The following is a 20,503-nucleotide window of genomic DNA, read 5'->3' on the forward strand; positions in this document are numbered from 1 at the left end:
CCTTTCCTTCTGCGTCACCAGACCTTGGGGCAGAGTTTCTGACCCAAACACTCTTCTCTACTTCAAAGGAACTAAAAGAAAGCCTCGGCAGATAAGTGCAGCAGAAAGTCCATGAATCGGCCGGCTGCTGAGTCCCCAGGCCACGGAGGAAAGGGGCCTGGCCAGGGCCGGGCGGGGGGCCAGCCGAGCAGCAGCCCTGGCTTGGAGTCTCCCCACTCACCAGCGCCCTCGCCTGACTCACATTCTGCTCACCTCCTGCCAACCAATGGGCCCAGCCCCCATTTCCCACAGGACCCCCTTACCCCCCCAATTCCCTGGATTTTGTTCTCCCACCCCATGGGATCCAGGGTCAGACCTCCCTTCTTCAGGTCCAGGGCCTTGGCAGGGTCCTGCAGGTGCTGGGGATAGGGTGACACTAGAAGGACTGCCAGGCACCTGACCCACCAGCCTGAAGCAAGGGATGTCCAGGGGTCAGTTGGTCTGTTTTCTCAAAGGCCAGGCAGCACCAGGGCTGGATGCTGTTCCCACCACCTCCTCTCATCTCCTTGGGAGGACCTGGGTGTGATCCAAGATCTCAGAGGTGCAGGAGTGAGAAGGGGTCACCTACCCTCATGAGGTAGCCCCCAAAATACGGTGGGCTCCAGAGGGCCCCACCCAGTGGGCATCACCTGCAAAGGCTTGAGCCTACCTGAATCACCCAATGGCACAGTCATGCCCCTGGCTCTGGCCCTGCCTCAATACCCAGAGATATTAAAGGTCCCCAGCCAAGAAGTTTCCCCAAATCTTCCACTTGACTCCGATCAGGTGGAGCCCCACTACCACCAGCACCAAGAAAAGGAGAAGGAGGAACAGCCAGCCTGGGCCCAGCACTCGCCACCCGGCCATGGGTAACCACCGCAGCCCCGAGGTCTTCCCCCAGCTCCACTCGATGGCAAAGCTCTGAGCCAAGTCATCTTCCTGACCAGGACGGTTACAGAAGCGTCCCTCCTGGAAGGTGCGCTGCTTGTCTGCACGGGAACAGCCCGGTGGCAGAAGGCTGTGCGAAGACCTTGTCCTCTGAGGCTACTCTTGCTAAGGCTGACACAGACACGGAGAGGCCCCTTGTAGGGCACCCGGCCCACCCACCACGCACAGTGAAGCCCCTTGGCTACTAAGCCAGGAGGAGCAAACTCAGATCGGAGCCACAGTTCTCCCGCCAGTCTAGGGACCTGGACCCTGGGGCCGGTGGTCCTACCCACACACTGGCTGGAGAACTCTGGGCACAGGCCTCCCTTCCCCACGCTTCTCTGGCCCAGGACCAAATGGGCTCCCAAGCCGACTCATGCAGTTACGGAAAACATGGAACACACCGGGCGGGCGGGGCTGGGGCTCCCTCCCTCCCCAGGCCATCTCCTGGGTGTTATCAGCCTGGGTAAGCATCTATAAACACTTGCACGTCCACAGAACTTTATTAGCAAGCTGGGAAGGCAGGCAGGGGGGACACGCACGCACTCTCATTAAGGGGCAATGTGACTAATGACCCATCAAATGAGTAACCATTACTGCATTTAAATCCAAATTAAAAATGCTGCTATTGGCCATGTGGATCCCTTGGCACCACGAAAGCCCTGGGTTTTCGTGGGGGGGGGGGGCGGGGGGAGTGGGAAGTGGGAAGTGAAATCGCCTTCTCCCAGCCAGCAGGCAGTGTGTGGCCTGGCCCGGGAGCACTTCCTCTCCCAGAAAGGCGTGCCTACCCTGGAGGTGCCTTCCAGGGATCCCTCATGCCCTGAGGAAGACCCTCCCTGGCTGGGGCTGGAACAGGACTTCCAAATCCTTATAACTGCTGCTCCCAGCCCTGCAAACCCTCAGCAGGACCCCTACCACCCAGGCGTAGGCATGCAAGGCCATCAATCCCCGGGGCAGAGCCTGTCACAGGGAGGCTGAACAGAAGGTGGGGAGACAAACAGGCTCCAAACATCCCTGGCCTGTCCACTGGGGCTCCCTTGTAGGGGAGTGGCTGGCCAGCAGGTGTGGGCAGTGTCCCCTGCCTGGGCTCTGCTCAGGGAGAGCTCCTCTTGTCCCCCTTTCCTACCCCAGAGGACTCTCAGCCCTTCAAGCACCCTGTCTGCATCAGCACCTACTGTGTGCCAGGAGTGGCTGGGGGCCAGGGAAGGAGGGCAGACACTGAGACAGTGCCTGGTTCTTTCCCAGCAATACCCAGCAGGCCCAGCCCCAGGCTGATTTGGGTGAGTGACCAGGGCTGGATACCCTCATGGAGCCACCAAGTGACTGTGGACTTAGCCTCAGCCTGCAGGCCCTGGTGGTGGGGACAGTGGGCTTCTCCCAGGATAGGTCACCTGCCGAGCTGCTCCTTCCTTAGAGGCCTCCTGGGCACCCCACAGGGCTCGGGAGGGAAGCCAGGCATGGCCAGGGTCCAGAACCACAGACAGGAGATAGCACCATAACCACATCCTCCTTAGCCCTGAACAGGTCACACCAATGACAGGGTCTGGCATGGAGCATGCTGCAGGCTCAGAGAGAGTCCACCCAGGTGCCAGCAGGCCTGTCCCCAGGCTCTCCCTGTCAGGCTCCATCCTGCCTTGGGCTGCTAGGCGCCTAGGGCCCCCCCCTCAAGGTGTGGCAGGGGAGGCTCAGAGGCCACGGTGGCAGACACTGACACTGGCCAAGATGGCATCTAGGCCCACGTGGACATCCTGGGGTTCCTGGACTGGGGCTGCAGTCAGGAGGCCGGAAGGAGCTCAGGCCCCACTTCCTGCCAATCACACTCTTGCCCGTGGGCCACCTCTGCCTGGTGTAGGGGGCCAGAGGCAATGTGGGAAAGACCTAGGGATAAGATCAGAGCCCAGGGCCCACCTGCCCCACAGGTCCATCAGCATCCCTCCCTGCCCCAGGCCCCAGACATGAAGAGGAGGCCACTGTGTGGGAGTTCCCAGTGGCTGGTGAAGTGTCATTAATGGTTGGTACCAAATACACACCTGGGGCCTCAGCAACCTAAGAACATCACTCTATCCAGGACACACGGGGGGATGGCGCTCCATTGGACTGGCTGTGTCCTCCTAGAGCAGGGGCTGGGCTGCAGAACTCCGGGAGACTATGCCCCCACCTGCCACCCTGGAAGCTCCAGGGGCAGCCAGGGCCACACCCTGCCCTGTGCTCCATGGACCTGATCCAGACCAAAGCTGATGGAATCCAGGTAGTCACCTGTCTCAGGTGGAGTCCCCATGGAGAAGCTTGCTGAAGAATTATGGGTCAAGAGCTGAGCAAAGGGGTGGTCTCCAAAGAGAAATGGCCTCTGCTGACCCTGCAGGACACCCTGGGCAGGAACTGTCCAAGTTGGTCTCACTTGGACCAAGAGAGAGAGGGTCTGGGGATTGTACCCACGTGTCAGTCATCATGGCTGTGAGCGGCTGGCAGGGGGTACCTCAGCACTACCCAAGGACTCTGGCTTCTCACTGCCATGGCTGGGCAGTCCCAAGTCCAGGGCCTGGCACCTAGTCATATTGCTATAGGTCAGTAGTTCTCAACTGGGGGTGGATTCTGCCCCGGGGGCATCTGAGTGCCACAGCTGGGGTGGTGTGTACTGGCATCTAGTGAGTACAAGCCAGGGAGGCTGCTAGACACTTTGCAGTGCCAAGGACAGTCTCATCCCCACATGCCCACAGTGCTAAAGGCAGGGCTAGGTGGTGCATGACCCTGGGGGGGTCACATGATGGGCAGGCGCTCTGGGTGGGCAATCTCAGGACTGGCAGAAGGGGGCAAAGACAAGGCCATTGGAGGCCTGAGGGCTGGCAGGAGAGTAGCCAGTGCCAGAGGCCCATCTCCCTGGGGTTCAGAGCTGGGCACAGTGGGAGCCAGGTTGGCCAACCCCTCCCCAGCTGGAGTCAGAAGCAGCCCAGGGGACCTCCTGCACAGCCGCTGGCCCAGGCCCTGGGAGCTGCACAATCTACACGGACCCCCAACCCAGGAGCCCCGAGACCTCAGCAGCCTGGGCTGCTGCTACCCCACCCGGGAGCCAGGGGGACCCAAGCCTGGCTGCACCACTCACTCATGCTTCCCTGGCCAGCACTCTCCAGCACGCCAGAGTGGGCAGCACCCCCCAGCCCTGGGGGGAGGAAGGGTGGCTGAGGAGGCCCTCAAGGCAGTCGCTGCAGGACTCTGCCCATTGCTTCTCTAGGCTGGGGATGAATGCCGGCTCCCAGAGGGCAGATCCCAAGAAGAACCTACAGGGAGGACCAATGCACCCTGGAAGGCAGTCAGCTCCCAGGAGGGGACAGAGGGTGCTACAGAGGAGGGACTCAGAAGACACAGCACACAGACCAGCCCCTGCCCCCAACACCACTGCAAACCCCCCCCCCCCCCACACACACACACACACATACACAGTGGCTCTACCTGGGGCCTCCTTGGGCGGCCGTAGGGGCGGGGCAGCTGGAAGGAAAGAGAACGGCATCATCATGACCAAAACCTCTGCCAAGCTCCTTCCTCAGCCCCTGGTAGCCCAAAGCCATGGGACCTCGGCTGAGCCACATGGTTCTCCCACACTAAGGGTTAGGGTGGTGGTCTCCACGCCACTCCCAGGAGCTCTGTGTTTTCAGAAACTCCAGATTCAACAAGGAGTAGTTGGTTACCTACTACTTCCTGGGAACTGGGTCCCTAGGAGCACCCACCCCTTCGTGGCCCCTTCCAAAGCTCAAGAACCAGCCAAGCACGGTGGTGCACACCTGTAATCCCTGCAGATTGGGAGGCTGAGGCAGGAGGATCACTAGTTCAAAGCCATCCTCAGCTATGGTGAGGCACTAAGCAACTCAGTGAGACCCTGTCTCTAAATAAAATACAAAATAGGGCTGGGGGTGAGGCTCAGTGGTCGAGTGCCCCTGAGTTCAATCCTTGGTACCAAAAAAAAAAGCCCAAGTACCCAGATACCCTTCCAGGGTAAGCAGCCCTCCTGGGAGGCCTTGGGGCGGTATGCTGCCTAGAGCCACCCCAAGCCCCCAGCTCGCTCAGGCCAGTAGGGGACAAACCCCATATGGCCTCCACTCTGTCCTCAGGATACAAGTGACCTTCAAGGTCCTTCACAAGAGCTATCCAGTAACACCCACTGAATTTTCTTTCTTGCTCCTCCCTCTGCACAGCCAGGGCTGGGTCCCCCATTCCCCATCTGACCTCATACCCCAGATCCCATTTCAAACACTGTGTGAACCACCCAGGACCACATGGTCTGTGACAGGTGGGGCAGCACGCAGACCAGAGTGGCCCCTCCGGCTCCTCCAACAGACTCATTACTTGTTCTAGAGAGGCCAGGGGGACTTGGGAGGAGGTCAGGCTGCAAAATCCAAACCCCACTGGGCTGTGCACGTCCGATCCGCTTGCCAGCTTCCTGGGCCTCTGCTTGCTTGCCCATACACTGAGGTCAAGCAGGGGCTGGCAAGGGTCACTGGATGTTCACAACACCCAGGGGAAGCCACGCTGGGTACCACAATCCTCACCACCAGCCAGCTCCAAGTCCCGGTGACTTCCCAGTTTAAGGGAAGGATGCACGCGGCAGGTGCCACTAGTGGCCATTTTGCAGAGTAGAATACTGAGGCACAGAGTTACAGCCAGTTGCCCAACATCACCCATCTGATAGGTGGCACTCATGAGATACAACAGGCCCTCTGGCTTCAGAGGCCTGGCCCTGGCCCACTGCTGCCCAGCATCTGGCTGTAGTGGATACCCCACTAGGACAGAGAGGTGGAATTTCTAGTTGCTTAACCTGCCCACTTGCTAGACTGACCATTTGCTCAGAGCCTGGGGAGAGGGAAGGGACAGGCCAGACTCTAAGGTCTCCTAAGAAGCACTTAAAGTCCTCCAGAGCCCCAGAGACTACGCTGCCCGGACAGAGAGTACAGGGATGAGTTGGCCAGCCCCAGGTACCAGTGGGCAGAACAGGGCACTCGGAGCTGGTTAACAAGGCAGCACATCACAGGAGATGCCAATGAGGCACACTGCCATCACAGGAACGCGAAGGTCAGCATCTCTGGAGGAACCCAAGGATCAGGACCCGCTCTCCTCAGGGACACAGGGAACACCAGGTGTCAGCCATGGGCTCAGATTGGTAGCAGATTATTCCCTGTCCTGTAGCCTGTTTAAAACTCTGACAAAGGGCAAAGCACAGCAGTTCATTCTGGGATGGGCCAGGCCCAAGCCACTGGCCAAGGGAGCACAGTTAACCGGGTCCTTCAAAGTCCTAGGCTGGCCCTACACAGGGGCGCTGAACTCCAGGGGCTTGGGGGCTGAAGATCACAAGTCAGCTTAGCAAAGTCCAGCCTCAAAGTGGGGGAAATGCAATGAGCCAGGCTGTAGCTCAGTGGTGAGCACTTGCCTGGCATACAGTAGGCCCTGGGATTGACCCACCAGTACCACAAAAAAGGAAAAGAAAAAGAATCCTAGGCCCCCGGAAACAGGGAAAGGTAACCAGGGCAAGCCCCGCCCGGGACACTTCTCAGGGGCCATCATCCCAGGGCTGGGAGACCGAGCCACCAGAGACAAAGGGTGTCCTAAGGCCACCCAGCAGGCAAGCCCAGGGGTGGTTGGAGCTCAGATTCCTCCAGTGCCCAACCCACCCCCTTCTGCCATCTGGCCACCACCCCCACAGCACAAGTTGACTGTGTGCCCCTCAAAATGTGTGTGCTGTAGTCCTGACTCCCAGGACGCCACGATGCAACCTACGTGGACACGGAATCTTACAGAGGTGACCAGGTGAGTGAGGTCATTAGGTGGGTCCTAGCTCCATATGACTGGTGTCCTCCTGAGAAAGAAAAGTAAGGACCCAGACTCAAGGAAGAAAGGCATGGGGACACCTGGGGAGAAGACACCCCAAGGAGAGCCGCCTCAGAGGAACCAGTGCTGCCCACCCTTGATCTTGGACTTGATCTTGGACTTCCAGCCTCCAGAACTGTGAGGTGGTCAGTTTGGGTTGTCTGAGAGCCCCGGTGGGTGGCACTCGGTCCTGCCAGCCCAAGCCAACACACGCTGCTTCCTGCCAGGAGTTCCCCGCCCAGGCCTCGGTTTCCCCACCAGGACCTCCTGTAAACCCCAGTTCACTTTCAGCAGCCCTGCAGCACCTGACAGCACGAGGCAGAGCTGGGCACGGGGACAAGGAGGAAAGACAGGCTGGGGGCCCTTCACAGTTCCCGGCCTGGGTCACAGCTTCCTCCCCAAGGCAGTCCCCTGGCCTGCTGTGACAGCACCACAAGCGTCCTGGGCTCTTTTGTAAAACTGGCTTCCCAGAGCACATTAAGGCTTCATTTACCAGCCAGCAGGGGGATTAACCAGAGGCCCCAGCGTCAATTATAGCTGCCCCCACCCCAGGCCGGCTGGGCACAGAGAATCCACAGGCAGAGTAATAACGTGTGTGGCGTCTCAAGATGAATCATCCCAGAGGAAGCAGCTGTGTTGATGGAATTTTAAAGCCAACAGGAGAAAGAAAATACGAACTGCGATACAATAATTTAGCCTGCGAACACTCCGGCACATTTTTAATTAAAGCTATTTTGGAGTTAAGTAGAGGCCACGGGGGAGGGACAGGGCAGTGGGGGACGGGAATCCGGGGAGGCTGCTGGCCTCCTGCCCAAGCCCCAAGGCCACATCACCTGACCATGTTTCAAAGAATAATATTCCTCACACTTTCTTTTCACCAGGGGGCAGGTTCCCTGCTTTGCTCAGGGACGGGGTTTCGGTTGGATGTCGCTGACAAGAGTTAAACGTCAGAACTGTCAAATCTCACATGCCACAGCCCCTGAGACTGAGGACAGCCTCCCTCTCACGGCCACAGCCTCTTTGTTCAAGATCCCCAGGCGAGGCTTTCTGGCCATCTCGTGATCACCGCCACAGCCGGAGCCTCGCAGCCCGGTGGGCAGCCGTCCCTTGGGTCCTGTTCTGAGCGAGAACCAGTCTCCCCCGGGGGCCAGGACTGGGTGAGAAGCAGCCACGGGCTCCCAGGGTGCTCCATCCAGTTTGGCCGTGCTGAGAGATGGAGACAGATGTGACCACAGAGACCCTGCGGCTCGTCCTCAAGCACCCCAGCAGGGGTGGGGACCAGGATGCACACAGAGGGTCACAAGACAGGACGGCCCAGGGGCCACCAGCAGGCATGAAGGATGTGGCAGGCTTCCTGAGCCAGCCGACCCAGTGGGCCACCTGGCAATGGCACCAGGGTCAGTTCCCAGAGACACTGGGCATCTGGAGCTGGCCACTCACGGGCCAGCAGGTAAGGCAGGGCCGGGGAGGCTAGAGGGCCAGGCAGCTGGACCCAGGCACACGGGGGTGGACCAAGTCTCCCATCACCAGCCCACACCCACCCCAGCTGCAGCAGGGAAGACACCTGTGTCCTCCAAGTTCACAGAAGGACCTGCAAGGTCCACGCCCTCACCAGACACCACACCTCCTCCCTCACCTGCCCTGACCAAGGCTCCACCCGTGTCCCCACACACCTGCTCTGCCTCTACTGTCTGTGGGTGTGGGGCCAGGCCCTGGGCGAGAAGGGTGGACCCCAGCCCAGAGAGGGACACCAGCAGGCGGGACACGGCGAGGCAGGGGGAAGGCCCCTGCAACGCGCGGCCTGTCTGACAGAGGGGCAGCGTGGCCTGTTCTCCCCCCACTCTGCAGTCCAGGGCCTGTGGGACCCACACAGCACAGTGGGAGGGGCAACCCTGGAAGGGACCCAGGTTGCGGCAGATCCCTGACGGGGGCTTCCCAGCAGCGGCCCAGGCAGCAGCGGGTAGGTGGGGGTCACAGAGTGCTGGGGGAGCCCGAGGAAGGTGGGACGGGGTGGCCTGGGGCAGGGCCTCGGTGAGTGGCCACCACCCCTACAGCCCGCCTACCTGTGGCAGGAGCTTGTCACCCTCCAACAGCTTCACCTTGGTCTCCAGCTGCCGGATGTAGGTGGACGAGGCATCTGTGAGGACGGAGGAAGCAGACAGCATGTTAGCCACCAGCAGACTCTCTCCCTCAGCCGCCACCTGGTCCCCCTGACCTGCACCCTGGTACCCGTTCAGGGTGTGCCTGGCTCTCTGACGGGGACTCCCTTGCCCACCTGTCCTGGGGTGACTCGGGGAAGCACCACCTCTCCTACACAGCTCCCATCACTAGGTCAGTCAGGAGCCAGGTGCTGGACACCCTGCAAGACCCTTGAGGGACACTCCCCAGTCATGCAGCCCAGTTTCTGAACTAGGCCAGGAGAGGCCAAGCAGACCCCCCGGTGCAGACGGCTGCAGGAGGGAAATCTGCCTGCCCTCCCCCACTCCCCGCCCCCGCTGTGTGATCGCATCAGAAAAGCAGGGGCCATTACATCCGCCAGTCCACCATCCCCACCCTGGGCCACCCTACAGCCCAGGCCCCTTTCCCCACCAGAATGGGAAGTGGCTCAGCCAGCCCAGGCAGCCCAGGCAGCCCAGGCAGGATGAGGGAGCCTGCCTCGGTGGGGAGGGGACGGGGAGGGACAAGCAGGACACGGTAGTCAAGGGGATGGCTAGACCTGTCCCACGCACCTCTGAGAGCAGGATGGCAGGGTGGCACCTTACAGGTAGCCACAGAGCCACCTGATCATGGACAGATTATCACGCCACTCACCAGAGGTCACAGGGCCCAGGCAGTGGCCAGGACCCATCCACCTCCACAGCTGGTGTCTGCCTTCTGCAGTACCCACCCCTGGCAGGAAGCAGGGTCTTCCCGGTCCGCACCACCAACCCTTGACCTCAGGAGGCACCAGGGAGACCCTCTGACCAAAGGCAGCTGTGGAACCTTGCCTCAGGGGACTCGGGGCTGGGAACAGACCCCACAGGTTCCTGCACTCCCGGTGGATAGAGGGGGCTTGGATGTCACAGGAACATGAAGCGTCTGTCCAGCCCCAGCAGGAGGCCCACAGACCCCAGAGCCCGAGGGGTGGGGTCTTCATGTGTAATAAGAGTGCTGTAGCCTGTCCCCAGAGCCCACCAGCTCTAACAAGGGACTGGTCACTGGCGAGGACGGAAGTCCCTGGGAGTGCTCCCCAGGAAGGCCTGGGCAGCTTCCTGTGTGGCGGTTTGGTCATGACCCCACAAGGTCCTGCCTGGTAAGGTCCTCCAGGAGCCCATGCCCTTGGCCCACACCAACGCTCCCTCCCTGTGCCTTTGATCTGCCTGCTCTGGGTCACTTTGTTCCCCAAGCACAGCTGGAGGGCCATGGGGAGCCCCTGCCCCCTCAGCCAAGGTCCACGGGCCTGGCAGAGCATCTCGTCCTGCCTGAGCAGCATCAGGCCCCCAGGCCCAGCCCCACACACTGTGGCTAGGCCCTCTGTCCCCCTCCACGCCCAGCGGTCACTGCTCAGGCAGGCGCAGGCTCCTGGAGAGGAGGGGGCCCCACCCGCCCGCCCTGGGGGATGATAAGGCAGCTCTAATGAGGAGCCCTGTGGCTCCAGACTCTCGCACCTGCACCAGAGCCCCAGGAGGCAGCCTCTCCCCTCAGTCCCGCCTGGGTGGTCTGGCAGGGATCCTGGCTAGCCTGGTGGCCACCACTATAAAACAGCCTCAGTTGACTTACTGGTCAGTCGGTGCTGAGAGCAGCCTCACACTCCCCCAACAGGCATGAGGGCAGAAGGCTGGGGCCCAGGGGCAAGTGGGGGGAGGCGGGCACACCTGGGCTCCCAGACCTAACGCTATCTGGGCACAGTAGGCCAGGTAACTCCAAAGACCACACTGAACTAAGGCAAGCCCCAAATGACCACCTGTGGTCCCCTCTGGGGAGGGATTCAGGAAGGGGACAGTCACCGCCCCAGGTCACATGCAGCAGCCCTGCACCCAGAGCTTCCTTAGACCCTCACAAGGGTCAAGCACCCACTGTCCGCATTTTCCATATGAGGAGGCCACAAGGAACAAAGTATCCCTGCTCACAAGGGGATGCGCTCTCTGCCCCTCCCAGCACCCAGGCCCACCCACAGGTCAGAGCTGAGAGTCCCCAGCTGGGGGGAGCAGCTGGAGGACCCTGGAGGAGCGGCCATTTCTGGGCAACCCCTGTCAAGCACTCTGCGGAAGCAAGCCCTGGGGCGCAGCCACAAAACCCCTACCCACCCCATAGGTCAGGGCGCCTAGGCACAGCTCTGAACAGAGGAGATCCAGCCACCTGCATGTGACCACCGGCCCTTGTCTGGAGCACTGCCCTTTACAACCACAGGACCATCCAGAAGGTGGGCGTGCCCCTCCCGTCTCCCTCTGTGGACCTCTGTGGAGTGAGCAAGGAGCTCCCAGGGTTTCCCTTCTGGGCCAGACCACATTTGGAGTCATGGATTGGGACTGAGTCCCATCCAGCCTCGGCACCTCTGCTGGGTGGCCCTGCCCCTGTCTGAACCAACAGGGGTCTGAGACCAACCTCCTCAGCCAGCAGTAAGGAGGACAGAGCAGGGACAGGCTGCTCACAAGTCACCCAACAATGCCCCACCACCCACGGCCAGCACTGAGCCTTGGGAGCCACAGGCACGACCCAGCAGGTCACCTGTTGTCACTACCAGGCCCACATGAACATGGACCAGAGCCCAGCCCCAGAAAGCCCTAGAGGCTGCACAGAACAAAATAAAAATCAGAGCACAGGGGTTTTGGGGCTTTTCCTTTTTAATTTCAAAAGAACAACACAATAGTCTTGAAAATACTTCTGACCATCCACTAATTCCAATGGAATCTATCACAAAGAATTAATTCTAATTATCAAGACTGCTGACAGATCTATAGTGGCCAAAACTGGAAATAGCTGAGCGGTGGCACCCTCTCCCCATCACGTGCTGAGGGTTAGGAGGAGTTTCTCTCCGAACAATGTGGGAACACTTAAAATGCCACTCAAAATTATCTGCATTATAGCTGCTGCATTTAAAAATATCTATGCACTGGGGGACCAGGCACGGTGGCCACGCCTGTCATTCAGCGACTCAGGAGGCTGAGGCAGGAGGATCACAAGTTCAAGACCAGCCTGGGCAACTAAGAAGACCCTGTCTCAAAATAAGAGGCCTGGGGGCAGGGGGGCAGGGAGGCAGGCAGCTCAGGGGAAAACGCCCCTGGGTTCAGCCCCTGGCACTCCAAGAAACAAATCCACACACTGATACAAATTCAGGAAAGAAGTGCATCGATCACTACCAGGAGTGTTGCTGAGATGAGGAACAGTGCTTTTAAAGTAAAATAAAATAATTTTAAAATAATTTCTTTAAAATAATTTAAAATAATTTCTTGTCAATTTTCAAATAATCTACAGCAGGAAGAAATCTTTCTTTTATAAACTAAGAGAATGGGTTGCATCGTGCACCTCCCCATTTCAGGGTCCCCACTGGGCTCACAGAGGTGCAGCTGATCAGGGGTGGGGGACTCCAGCCTGACCCTGGCCCCACCAGGTCCCAGGGGACAACCAGGCTCTCCACACTGCCAGGGGCTAGGTAGCCAGGTGACGGTCCCCCTTGGGTCAGGAGCAGAGGAAGAACAGGAGCAAGGCGACACTCCAGAGCCGGGGCTGGAGGACAGGAGACCATCCTTCCCAGCAGCCCCGACAACTTGTGACATCACCGGGCACCTCCCAGCTCCTTGGAGATGGCGTGTAATTAGATTAATGCCAGGGCCTGCAGTCACGAGGACTGGAGCCACAGGGAGGGAAGCAGCATTTCCGAGAGTGGCCACTTCTAGGCAAAATGAGAAGGTGACCACAGGAGGGACCCTGGGCTGAGCTGGCCAAGGCGTCCCCTTAGAAACACCCCCAACCCCTCCTGGGGTCACTAGGACCAGTCCTCTGGGGTTCCATCCAGATCCAGCCCTCAGCTCACCAGCTTCCTGGGAGTAGAAGACAGCCCTGCCTTGCCCTCCTGGGTGCCCCCTCCCCTGGGTGGACATGCAGGGGATGGGGGCACAGACCTGCAGGGTCTGCCACAGGCTCTGATCTAGCTCCAGCCAAGGAGCCTGTGCAGGGACCCGCCGGTGACCATGAGGCCACCCTGCCTTCCAGGAAACTGTAGGCAGAGGGGCTGGCTCACACAGCCCCTCCTGGCCTGGCTTCCTCCCTGGCACCATGATGTCACCCCCAGCCTCCTCTCCAGGCCTTGCTGTGTCCAGGTGACAGGAATTAAGGGCCAGGAGCCACATCTGATCACTCCATAACCCCCCACCCCTGATCAGCTGCACATTAGTGGGTTCACAGGAAAAAGCCGGAAACAGGAACACATCCATGCCTTGCAGGATATCCCCAGGCGGCCTCCTGGCTCTAGAGGCCATAAGCCCCCATGGCCAGCAGCAGTGGCTGCCACGAGCTCTTCGAGAGCAGTGGACACAGCACACCACACGAGAGGAGGGTGCGGGGAGGTCAGGAGCCGCAGAGGCCGCACACAGAAGGCCGAGCTCAGGTCCGCCATCTGACTTCAGCATGTCACGCTGTGATCTCAGTGACCTCCCAAGGGCTGGGTGCCTCTGAGGCGGCCCATGAAATAAGGAAACCATGGGTCATTTGGGAGGTGACCACAGGGATCCCAGGTAGGAGGTGGAGACTGGAGGCAGGGAAGGGAGGAAGCCAGCAGGAGGGGCACTGGCCTGCGGGGGCTGGGGGCTCAGCACCAGCCTGTCTGCCCAGGGGCTCGCGGGCCAGCACAGCCCACCTGGGCCCACCTGGACACGAAAGCTCCCGGGCAGGCTTCAGGGACAGGTGAGGTGGAGGTGAGCTCAGATGGTGACTGCCTCAGGGCGTTGGGGACATGCCAGCAGAGTTGCCGGCTGGGACAAAGTGTGAGTTACCCTCCTCCAGGAGGAAGCAAAGTTGGACTCCACAAGGCCCCTCCCTGGGTCCCCACAGCTCAGCCTCCCTCCCAGCCACACCTCTCTGAGCAAGGTCCTAGTTATGGCTTCCTTTGTCACTTTCTGGAAGGTCTGGGGACAACTGGCTTTGTGGCAGATCATTAGCAGGAGGCCCAGCCACACCAGCCTCGGGCCTCCTCCACGGGGGCTCTGCACTAGACACAGGCCGCTAGGCAGCTCGGCTGATTAAACTCTCCTCCTTCCACTTCATTAAGGGGGTCAGCGGCAGCCCCAGGCTGGTGGCTCTGTGGGGGGAGGGCCTCATTAAAGAATACACCAACTCACCCTTGTCACTCGCAGGCCCCTCCCTCCCTGGGCTGCAGGGCTAGGACAAGTGGCTCCTGAGGGTCTCTTCCCTGAGCTGGTGGCCTCTGCTCCCTCCTCCCACCCAGGACCTGCCTGGGCGGGGCCTGGCCTGCGGCAGGTGAGCATGAGGGCCAGAGGGCAGCAGGCCTGCCTCTGCCCCACACAGCACAGGAAACCCAGCAGGACAGCCCCGGGAACTCCCCTGCTCTGTCACCATGGAGCCACCTCAGTCTCTACCTGGGCCTTCTGCTTCCTTCCCAAAAGGTGACGGCACTGTCCCCAGTGTGCATGGCTCTCACAGGCAACCTGAGACCTTACCCACCACAGGGAGGTCCCGTCACCCCCATTCAAGGCACAGAACAAGGTCACACAGGCAAGGCCAGGCCAGCAAGAATGGGCACCAGACTTACATCCAGGGCTGTTGGGGCCACCAGCTGCAGGGGGCTCCATATACCAGGGACTTGGAACAAGACATGGTTACTCCAGCAACAGCCACCAGTGACCACACGTGCTACCAGAACAGCCATGCGTCTCACACGTCAGCATTTCTCGTGGTGAGGCAGGGAGCAGACCCCCGGTTACAGGCAAGGAAACAGGCTCAGGGAGGTAAAGGGGGGCCACAGGCCCCGAAGTGTTGGACTGGGTCTCCCTGCAGGCTCCAGATACAGCTGCCTACAGCCTTCCACCCCCCTCAGCGCCCCCGACCAGGGCTCCACACGGCAGCAGAGGCCACTCTGGCCATCCTTCCTGCAGTGGCCCGTCCTGCTTGGAAGCAGCTGGTCCTTGGATGAGTTCCATCCCTGCCGCCACAGCCCGCCTGGCAGGTTCAACAGGTCTCGGAGCTGGGGTACCTCAGGTCCAGGAGACCTTCCAGCCCCCCCACTCCAGCAAGGCCAGGTCCCCTCGCGCAGGTCCACGGCAAGCCTCAGGGCTAATGAGGCCAAGAGGGGTAGTGGTGCCTCCTCGGGAACTGCCTAGTCCCTGGACCAGGGCATTCCTAACGATCACCAAAGGACCCAATTCTCACAGAGCAAGAGGCCTCAAATCTGGGGCCCAAAAGGAGAGTTACAGAATTTCACAACTATTCAGGCCACCAGCGAGCTCCCCATCACGAGGAGAGAGCAAGCGGACAGTGGGCGCATGGCCTCTGCTCGGGTCCCCTCTGCTGGCAGAAGCCTCTGAGAGGCTGCAGGCTCCCGATCGATCGGGCTATGAGGAAGCTGCTTCCTCACCTCATGCCAGATGGCCCGCCCGGCCTCCCTCGGATCCTGCAGGGCCAAGCCCTATGGGTGGCAGCACCTGGTCTTCCGGAGGAGATAAGGGACACTCAGCAGTCGTGATCTGCCCAAGGTCCACTGTGTCCTCAAGGTACATGGGGACTTGGGGCTCTCCCAGGGGGCCTAGATACCTGCAGGGGCGGGGAGCGGCCCAGCCCACTCTGGGAGGGCCCCCAGCCTGATGAGGAGCTACAGGGAAAGTCCACACTGCTGCAGAGCGCGCGACCAGGCACTGCCCAGGCCGAGGAAACCAGGAATCCTTCCTGAAGGAGGCGGGCCCCAGGCTGAGCACCGAAGAGCGAGCAAGACCAATAGGCAGACGCGAGACAGGGGAGACCAAGGCTGGTCTGCACCCGGTACAGCCTGAGCAAAGTCAGGGAGGTGGGCACAGTACAGGAGCACCTGTGCCGGTGCCCACTGGCCTCAGGGCCAAGCCAGTCCAGCCGCCTCCTGGCAGACGCGGCAGCCCCAGCAGGCGAAGGCTGAATGGGACATGGACGCTGTTTCTGGATGAGGCAAGAGGGCTGGGGGGCACATCAGGAGTGTCAGGTTGCTGTAGGGATGCCCCTGAGCAGCACAGCACTGAGCTGTGCAGACCGGGCCCCCTCACGGAGTTGCCCACAACCCACCAGTGGGGGTGCACCATGGTCTGCCACCTCTGCAACCTCAATGCCCTGCGCCTGGGAAGGGCTCTCACATTCACGCAAAGCACTGAGAAGGGAACCCTCTTTCCAGTCACATAAACAGGCTTTAATGAGCATCTACTATGTATTCGGAGACCCATCACCCCTGCGAACCATGCCAAGTTGCTGAGGTACTTCCTGCAACTGCTAGCCCTGTTTCCTTCATTGAGAAGACACCTAAGATTCAGAGAGGTTAAGCAGCAAGGCCTAGGTCACACAGTGAAAACACTACAGGGAAAGGGTAGATCTATGGATCTATCCAGAGCCAAAACTCCACTCCACCTTGCTGATCCCCCACCAGCCTTAGGAGTCTGGGGCTCTGGGAATGTCAACCATGGTCACTGAGGCTGCTCATTCTGAACTCTGATCCTATCAAGAAGGAAGAACAACTTCCACCAATTCTCCCCATGAAGAAACCAAGGCTCAGAGGGGCAGGAACTACCCAGGCTCAAGGTTCCTGGAAGCAAGATGAGATCTGAAGTGTGTGTGTCCCCAAGCCTGGGGCTCTTCTAGGCCACCCACTGAGGCAGAGGGAAGGGGCTTCGGAGGCCACCTCCTTCCCCTTCCCTCTCCTCCCCTCCCATCCCTCCTCTCCCAAAGCTGTATGCTCCTCAAGGTACCTGGGGACTTCGGGCCCTCCTGCAGGGCCCAACCTCCAGGCCCTCCACTCTGGACAGCACTCACCTTGTCCATCTCTCCTCCAGGACCCCCCCCCGGAGGCACTGGGCAAGCCCCAAGCTTAAGGCGAGCACAGATCTAGAGTGGGGAAGGCTTCTAGGGCTGGCCAGGTCACCCACAGCCCACGGGCTGGCCCTTCCCAGAGATGTGTCCGACCAACCTCAGGGCAGACACAGAACTGCCAGGCCAGGGCCCCCTCTCCATCCCGCCTCCCGCAGCCCCACAGGAATCAGAAACTGAACTTGCCAGGGAAGCCCTTCCAGCACCTGCAGAGCAAGAAACAGGAATCGGCAAAGAGAACACGTGACCAAGCCTACTCGTGGGTCTTTGCAGTGCTATTCAGCCTTTCCTAATGACACGCCTGTCCCCCTGTTGCCATCCGTCCCCTTGGTGCTGAGCACTGCTCCACTCCAGGCTGGGGACTCCCACACATCAGCCTGCCTCTCCCTGGCTGTGGGGACCCCTGTGTTTAATTCCAGGAAAAGCCACTGGGCAGCCAGGAGCTTGCACTGTGATCCGCAGCAAGGGGCCAAAGAGGGAGCCGCGCTCCAGCTGGGTTCACCACAGCCGGCCAGGCCTGCCCGGGAGCCTCCGGTGGTCTCCATCGACCGCTTGGGGAGCCTGAGGAGCCAAACTGACAAACTGAAACTGTGTAACTGTCTCAAACTGGAGGACAAGGGGAGAAGAAACCCTTCCCTGTGCCTGCAGGTGTGCGCAGGTGATGATGGCTCAGGTAACGAGCAGAGCACGGAGCAGAGATGGAGTGTGATGGACAGAGCAGAGGACACAGGGGGGACGGAGCAGGGATGGGGGGGACGGAGCAGGGATGGAGGGGGGGACGGAGCAGGGATGGGGGGGACGGAGCAGGGATGGAGGGGGACGGAGCAGGGATGGGGGGGATGGAGCAGGGATGGAGGGGGGGACGGAGCAGGGATGGGGGGGACGGAGCAGGGATGGGGGGGATGGAGCAGGGATGGGGGGGACGGAGCAGGGATGGAGGGGGACGGAGCAGGGATGGGGGGGACGGAGCAGGGATGGGGGGACGGAGCAGGGATGGGGGGACGGAGCAGGGATGGAGGGGGATGGAGCAGGGATGGGGGGGATGGAGCAGGGATGGGGGGACGGAGCAGGGATGGGGGGATGGAGCAGGGATGGAGGGGGATGGAGCATGGATGGGGGGATGGAGCAGGGATGGGGGGGATGGAGCAGGGATGGGGGGGACGGAGCAGGGATGGGGGGGATGGAGCAGGGATGGGGGGACGGAGCAGGGATGGAGGGGGATGGAGCAGGGATGGGGGGGAGGGAGCAGGGATGGGGGGACGGAGGAGGGATGGGGGGATGGAGCAGGGATGGAGGGGGATGGAGCATGGATGGGGGGATGGAGCAGGGATGGGGGGATGGGGCAGGGATGGGGGGGACGGAGCAGGGATGGAGGGGGACGGAGCAGGGATGGGGGGGACGGAGCAGGGATGGGGGGGACGGAGCAGGGATGGAGGGGGATGGAGCAGGGATGGGGGGGATGGAGCAGGGATGGGGGGGATGGAGCAGGGATGGGGGGGACGGAGCAGGGATGGAGGGGGATGGAGCAGGGATGGAGGGGGGGACGGAGCAGGGATGGGGGGGACGGAGCAGGGATGGGGGGGACGGAGCAGGGATGGGGGGGACGGAGCAGGGATGGGGGGGATGGAGCAGGGATGGGGGGATGGAGCAGGGATGGAGGGGGATGGAGCAGGGATGGAGGGGGATGGAGCAGGGATGGGGGGGACGGAGCAGGGATGGAGGGGGATGGAGCAGGGATGGGGGGGACGGAGCAGGGATGGAGGGGGATGGAGCAGGGATGGAGGGGGATGGAGCAGGGATGGGGGGGATGGAGCAGGGATGGAGGGGGATAGAGCAGGGATGGGGGGGATGGAGCAGGGATGGGGGGGATGGAGCAGGGATGGGGGGATGGAGCAGGGATGGGGGGACGGAGCAGGGATGGGGGGGATGGAGCAGGGATGGAGGGGGATGGAGCAGGGATGGAGGGGGATGGAGCAGGGATGGGGGGGATGGAGCAGGGATGGGGGGATGGAGCAGGGATGGGGGGGATGGAGCAGGGATGGGGGGGATGGAGCAGGGATGGGGGGATGGAGCAGGGATGGAGGGGGGCAGAGCAGAGATGGTCTTGTCAGTGGCCAGCAAGGATGGCTGTGACGACATGACACTCTCCCACCAACCCCAATTTCACTCACAATGGGGGAGGAGCCTGGGCATCAGTGTTCGTCTGAAAGTCCCTCCAGGTGATTCTAACACGCCCCTGGAATCCGGAGCCCCTGATCTACGAGGCCCGGGGACGGCTCCCATCTGGCCTCTCGCCTCCTTCCAGGGAGCCTGCGCCCTCCTGGCCCTGCCTAGTAATCGGTGGAGCTGAGCTGCACAGCACGGTCCACTGTCGTGAGACTCAGCATGCAGGCCCAGGTCTGCAGGGAGGGGAGGGACACTTGCTGAGCCCTGGGATGAGGGGCCAGTCCCTTCTTACATGAAGGGACGGCCTGAGAGGGTGGGGAGCGGTTCCACTGCTGGATGTCAAGCAAGTCCTACCAAGTGCCAGGTACTGTGTGAGGGCCAGAATGTCCACACAATCCTGCCTTCCGGAGCCCTCTGTCCAACAGAGGGCAGGACAGTGGGAAGGCACAGGAGAGGGGACCCAGCCATTGATAAGTGGTGCAGGAGGCTCAGCCGACAGAAAACCTAGGTGTGGCTGGAGGTGAGGGGATCAAAGGCCTTCAGAGCAAGAGAAAGAGCCGGGCTCCAGGCAGGTCTGCCAGTCCACACCCTTCCACAGGGGTGGGTGGGTGGGTGGGTGTGTGTGTGTAGGAACGTGAATGCATATATACAAACACACATGTTTCTACAGCAAGTGAACATTATCTCAATAAAGCCATTAATTTTTAAAGGCTTTTTTTAAATACAAATTTCAGGTAGGAAAATTTTTTTGTTTTTCTGTTTTTTGTTTGTTTTTTGTAACAGGAATTGAACTCAGGGGTGCCTAACCACTGAGCCAGCCCCTTTTTATTTCTTTTATTTTGAGCTAGGGCATTGCTAAGTTGCTGAGGCTGGCCTCAAACTTACAGTCCCCCTGCCTCAGCCTCCCAAGCCACTGGGATTACAGACATGTGCCTAGCAGAAAAGGATTTCTTAATCAACAGAGATGGGAACGAAGTTAGAAAACAGCAGGCGGCGGGGTGGGGGTGGGGGGCGTAGGTGCAAGCCCCGACCACAGCAGAAATGGGCAGAGATTCCTGTGGATCCAGAAGGAGATGCAGGAGGAGGGGCAAAGGCTACCAAAAAAGGTGAGTCACAAGAGGAAACCAGGTGGCTGAGAAGTAGGTGAGAAGATGCCCAACTGCAGGTGTCACCAAGGAAACGCCACAACAGTGAGATGCCACCCAGTCCTCGGTGTGACAGAGGTGTGACAGGAACACGTGAGCCCAGGTGCCGCGGTAGGATGCTGACTACACAGCAGAGGACACACACCCTGGCCCGTCCTGCAGCCGAAAGACTCACAGCCTCTGGGAACTGCAGCACGGAGACCAAAGGGACAGGCAGACCACACTCGCCCGCCACACTTCTGTACCTCCTCCCTCCCCGGGAGGACCAATGAAACACCAGACAGGTGAACACAACCAACGGAGGGGACATACCGGGGAGTGACAGCCACCAAACTCTATTGTCACAGTGTGTACAGGTA

The 20,503-nt window shown here is 60.6% G+C and overlaps 1 protein-coding gene across 2 annotated transcripts in view; it reads right to left on the reverse strand.

The window, feature by feature from the left end:
• Positions 1 to 20,503, reverse strand: part of Ccdc85c (coiled-coil domain containing 85C) — a 71,567-nt gene that overhangs the window by 9,106 nt on the left and 41,958 nt on the right. For both annotated transcript variants that reach the window (XM_046426276.2, XM_046426275.2), the window contains exon 2: positions 8,862 to 8,935. In XM_046426276.2, the coding sequence (XP_046282232.1) occupies positions 8,862 to 8,935 (74 nt within the window). The remainder of the gene's footprint in view (positions 1 to 8,861; positions 8,936 to 20,503) is intronic.

This window comes from Marmota monax, unplaced genomic scaffold (assembly GCF_021218885.2).
Source record: "Marmota monax isolate L192 unplaced genomic scaffold, Marmota_monax_Labrador192_F-V1.1 WCK01_AAM20220418_F8-fsc00183, whole genome shotgun sequence".
NCBI classification, from domain to species: Eukaryota; Metazoa; Chordata; class Mammalia; order Rodentia; family Sciuridae; genus Marmota; species Marmota monax.